The 5,804-nt window shown below is 42.4% G+C and overlaps 2 protein-coding genes across 2 annotated transcripts in view; both read right to left on the bottom strand.

Moving 5' to 3' along the window:
• The window catches only part of LOC106821532 (fatty acid synthase-like), a gene marked incomplete at its 3' end in the record, with an annotated part of 7,227 nt that extends 4,735 nt beyond the window's left edge, over window positions 1-2,492 (bottom strand). Inside the window, 2 exon segments of the mRNA XM_014826384.1 lie at window positions 1,645-1,793; window positions 2,156-2,492. Coding sequence (XP_014681870.1) covers window positions 1,645-1,704 — 60 coding nt within the window.
• LOC106821522 (gamma-aminobutyric acid receptor subunit beta-like) overlaps window positions 1,732-5,804 on the bottom strand; it is a gene marked incomplete at its 5' end in the record, with an annotated part of 15,192 nt that continues 11,119 nt past the window's right edge. Inside the window, 2 exons of the mRNA XM_014826371.1 lie at window positions 1,732-1,793; window positions 2,244-2,426. Coding sequence (XP_014681857.1) covers window positions 1,732-1,793; window positions 2,244-2,426 — 245 coding nt within the window. The remainder of the gene's footprint in view (window positions 1,794-2,243; window positions 2,427-5,804) is intronic.

Raw genomic sequence — 5,804 nt, forward strand, 5'->3', positions numbered from 1 at the left:
CACGAACTTCGTTCGGGGGATACAATAAATGTACAGTCGTTTAATAGAGCAAAATCTACTTGAAGACTAACATGTGACCTTCTAGATTAAGGAATGTATAATTAAACTCCAGTCCAAATATTATAATTAACGATATAGACGTTTTAATGTTACAACGTTACACATCCACGGTGTGTCACCACAGCCAGATTTTTAGTGTACCGCTCCATTCGCTGGGCGGCGCCACCATTCAATTGCATTACACCATTTTAGCGTTTCGTCCAGTCTGTGTATCCGTTAGTCTGCGGTGTTACCTTCGCAAATTGTCGTGTACCATTCGTATCACCAACAGATCGTGTATCATTGCGTCAAATATGTTACAATATTAATAATCGCGCGCTATAAGACATTGATCATAACGTGATCTATTCTGACTCCATTCACGACATGCATTCAGCTCACATTTATACTCTTCTATTCATACAATAAGGTAAAGCATACACATCAATAATAAAAAGCAGTGACCCCACGTTAGATTTAGTTCTCTAAATAATTCCTCGCTATCTTTATGGTGCCATAGAATCGAGAACCAAGCATGTGGAATGCAGATAGGGTAATACTGTCTAACCCCCCGTGGCCAGATTCAGGACTTTATTACACACCCGTAATTATCTGTCGAGCGCAACGCGATGAAATTATGTAAAATTTTAAATATTAAATTCGCGTTGACGGTAATAATCAATACTACCATTATCGCTAGGTTATTATCTTTTGATGCGCTGCCGAGTACTAAGTTAATAAACGTGAGTTAATAGCACTATTAACAGATGGAGATGCACGTGGCCTAAGAGTTTACTTACCTCTAACTGCTGTTAGCGCATGACATCCGCTGAATTTTTACTACTTGGTTATTTGTACTGGTTACTCAACCGGGTAGGTATAGGTATGTAATAGAAAGTGGCATTGCCATCACCTTATAACGTGATGTACATGTTTGATGTGTAGTGTTATGTATACGAGCCTTGTTGAGCAGACTGCTGTGTGGTTGAGAGTGTTTGTATATACCTGTCTAAAAATACAGTGCCATATCTCTTACTCTAACCTGCCTACCGAAAGTCGCCATATTTCACAAGTAATGGATAGGGGCCTACTGTGCGAGTGCAGTGCATTGCGATACATATATATATATAACTGTGTTATATATCTATATCTGTCTGTCGAACGCCATACATCCTATTCAACCTATAGCTACCGAAATTGGCAGTATTTCATGCGCAATGTAGCAGTTCTAGCTCTTTTTCGTGCGTTCGATATTTTAATACTGTATACTTGCTTAGCGCCAGCATTCCTGTTAAACTAACGTCGATCAACCGGAATACGCATTAAGCCTATCCTTTCTACAACGTCACTGAATGGTAAACGAACAAGCCCTTAATTTCCAGGATCACTGGACACATATCAGTGGTCTATTATTGGAAGCGACTATTACAGAACCGCGGGCGCAACAGCTGGTATCTATGTGCATACACTATTGCATCTTTCCCTCGCATACGTTGCCGAGCTGTGTGTAACGTGATGGAGGTGGTTGGAGTAGGAGCGAAATTACGGCACAGATTCGTCTCTAATGTGACGATGTTTCGATGCAGGTCGCTCGGATGTACTTACTCGGCGTTGGCCCGCGCATGGACCGCATGTTAGGTGTCGCAGCACGCCGGATAGCATCATTCTCCGCTTCCTCGCTCCTTCTCCGCGCTAGTGATCGAATCTCACCAACGTCTCGTGACGACTAAACCACAACTGAAGGCTATCGACGTCTGCAGATGAAAGTATAGGTGATAGTGCGGGTATTAGTGTGAGTAATAGTGTAAGTATTAGTGCAGGTATTAGTGCAGGTATTAGTGCGAATAATAGTGCAGCTGGTAGTTCGGCTGATTATGAACCAATCGGGCACTAATAATTTAACCAGCAGTGCAGCCGAGAGTACAACAGCGGGAATAGAAGGAAACACGCGCCACGACCTTTTCCCGAAGTTCGCTCTACTTGCGTCCAAAAAATCCTCACACAGACAGCGAGAGAGAAAGACAGAGAGCGAGAGAGAGAGGGAGAGAGAGAGAGAGAGGTGAGAGAGAGAGAGAGAGAGAGAGAAGGGGAGAGAGAAGGTAAATATCACACTTACACACGTGCACGTAAGGAGAGGTGAATACACGTCTAAAAACACACGGGTGTGCACCGACACACACACACACACACACACACACACACACTCGTTGTCTCTTGCAAGTGGTGGGACAGCGACCTGTGTCTTGCTGGTGTCGCGTTCAATGAACTGTCGTACAGCCGCCGGCCATCTTGGGGTGAATGTGTCACGGCGACGACAACTTCCTCGTTGGCTCTCAGTGTGTCACGCGCCGCGTATTGTCGCGTGCTTGTGCGGTCGGATAGTATGGCTGGGAGAGTAAGAGAGAAATAGAGAGCGAGTGGAGATATAAAGAGAGATCGAGAGAGCGAGAGAGAGAGAGAGAAGAGAGAGAAGAGAGAGAGAGAAGAGAGAAGAGAGAGAGAGAGAGAGAGAGAGAAGAGAGAAGAGGGTAAGAATATAACCACTATACGGATCTAACGCAAGCGAGACGAGAAAAGGAGAGAATGAAGCGAAGAGGGAGAGAGAATGAGATTATAGAGAGATAGATAGATATAGATACGATGGATAGAGAGATAGAAGAGAAAGAGAGTAAGAGAGAGAGAGAGGTAAGATAGATAAATAGATAAAATATATATATATATATATATATATATATAGATAGATAGATAGATAGATAGATAGATAGATAGATAGATAAATAGATAAATAGATAGATAGATAGATAAATATATAGTTAGATAGATAGACAGAGAAAGAGAGACAGAGAGTGCGCGAAAAGCAGGAAGAGGAAAAGTGATAGCGCGAAAGAGGGGGGGGGGGAGACGGAGGGGCAAAGAATCGAAAAATTGCTCCGGGGAAGCAACAACAACTAGTTGCAATAAAAGAGTGATTGGCGCTGTGCGTGTAGCAACCATAGCTGCAGGCGCGCGTCCCGCACAGGCCAAGCATGTCTAGCGATGACTGTAGTCCTGTACTACGCGCATAGTTCTGCACACGGTTCATGCACACACGGTACGCTGTCGTAATGTAGTAGCACGACAGGTTAAGGTGTTGACTACGGACGTTACCGTGAAATAGATCTTTTTTCACAACTTTGTTATTATCGTCATTGCATATTAGCTGCGTTTTGGGTTGCGTCTCGGTTGCGTCATGCTTGCGTCTTGACTGGTGTTGTCGCGCGTCATGATGACAGCGTTTTTAAAAATTTTATTCGTTCGCGATGCCGTTAGTGTTGTTGTTGCGCGCGATTTTCGCAGCAAAAATACTTTTTACTGCTTACAGCGTTCGTTAATCGACATGGTCCCGTCAACACGCCGCGGGATGAGTTGTCGTGACGATGAAATTGAAAACTGATGACTTTTTATCTTCTTTATTTTCTCGCTGCAACGATGACATACGGCGACTTATTTAAGATTAGAAAGCTCTCATATTCTTCCAATGCGTGAGAGTTCCTGCTGCGCAGAGCTCGGCGTGTGTTAGCGAAGTAACAGGCATGCACTTCCACGGACTAGTTTATAGAATCTAGACGTGAAATCGTGCGAATTTGTGCATGTTTGATTTATTTTAAAACCATTATAAATCGATTTTTGAAACCTGAAATATCCGGCTAGTTTTATTAGATATTTCTGAAATGCATGAAAAATGTGTTGGCGTTCGAACACGTGATGACATGTAAATCCACGAATCTCATGATTAATTCGCCAGAATTGACAGGAATGAGACTGATAAACAACACGCAACATTGTACGAGCGTGTGATTTTGTTATATAATAAAAAATATGGTCGTGTGTTAGTTTGCGCCATTGTATCATCTAAGAGAGTGTCTTCCATGTTTGTAATATAATAAAAAACGTTGTATTCTCTGAAAATCTTATTTTGATCTTTATATTATAAAATAAAAACAGTTTGTGGGTAAGTATACGCTACTATATTATAGCCTTGCTATACAATGCCCTCACTCCTTTACGGGTTATTTCAGATCGCTGTTTCAGGGCAGTGAACAAATAGTTCCTTTAAGGAACGGCGACGAATAAGCATAAATCAACTATAAAAACGACCGTAAAGACAACAACAACGCCGACGAAAACGACGACAACGACAACGATGACGAGGACGACGACGAAAACAACAACAGCAACAACAACAACAACAAAACAACAACAAAACAACAACAACAACAACAACAACAACAACACCAACACCAACACCAACACCAACACCAACACCAACACCAACACCAACACCAACACCAACACCAACAACACCAACAACAACAAAACGAATCACAATTTCGAAAAATAAGAATACACGGTTTTACTAAACAGATATTAAAGCACGAAGCGAACCGAGTCTTTTACGCAATAAATATGAATACAGAGCGAATAATACGATAACGAATGACAAGTCGTTTTGCAATTCATTCGTGTGTGATTCATTCTGACAGTGGCTTGTATTCATCACTGCTTCTTCTCATCATATAACTATAGATTACTCGATTGCTTGCGTTTCGCTGAGAATCGCGAACAGACTAACTAACTATACAGACTAACACGGGGATAGCGTTATTGCCAGGCCGAGCCGATGTCTATTGTGTGTGTACGCGTGTGTAAGAGCCAAGTGTGTACGTATACGTCGCATATATATATATATATATATATGCTGATAAGGATAGTCAATACTCAATCGATCTCTAGCATGATAGTATTTACAGATAGACAGAAATCGATTTCCAATAAATAGACCTAACTGAATGGTATCATAAACGGCTTTGTAGGGCTGGATGAAATGGCCTTTACTTTGGTTATTTTGATCTCATTCGCTGCCTAACCGTGGATAGTTGCGCTAATCTGGTTAAATATTTCCGAGCAGCGCACATAAGACTATAGTCACCGCGTTATAATAGAACGCGAAAACATCGGGGTAGTAGTTATAATTGCTCACCATCTCTTCGTTAGTCACACCATGACGAAGGTCACAATTAAGATTCGTGGAGAGTTCCAGTCGTCCAGCCCCGTTATTGCGGGAACAGCACTTAGTGACGACAAACGCGACGACAACGACGACGATGATGATTACGATGATGATGATGATGATGATGATGATGATGATTACGATGACGATGATGATTTTGATGACTACGTAGATGATAACGTGCATAATCGGCTATCATTAAACGACTAGCTAATGCTATTATATTGCGCTTCAGCGTTCCAATGTAATTAACCACGATTCGTTATTCGTTAGACTATCAACTTAATTAGTATGGAATAACGCTTAACTACATTTCAAGCAATCAAGCGCTAGATGGAAAATTCTTACTTCCGTTTTACATACTAACCGTAATGTCATTAGTTGGTTAATTAGTTAATCCTTGCCACTCGTTACGTGTGCGTCCACCAAGGGAATCACATTTTAATCCGCTCTCTGCCTGGTAAATATGTACCTACGCGCACACCCATACCACACACACACACGCACACGGGAATCACATTTTAATCCGCTCTCTGCCTGGTAAATATGTACCTACGCGCACACCCATACCACACACACACACGCCCACGCACGCACGCACACACACACGCACACACACACACACACACACACACACACACACACGCCACACACACACGTGCGCGCACATAAACACACACACACACACACACACACACACGCCACACACACACGT

This window comes from Priapulus caudatus, unplaced genomic scaffold, assembly GCF_000485595.1.
Source record: "Priapulus caudatus unplaced genomic scaffold, Priapulus_caudatus-5.0.1 Scaffold76, whole genome shotgun sequence".
In the NCBI taxonomy this organism is placed as follows: domain Eukaryota; kingdom Metazoa; phylum Priapulida; class Priapulimorpha; order Priapulimorphida; family Priapulidae; genus Priapulus; species Priapulus caudatus.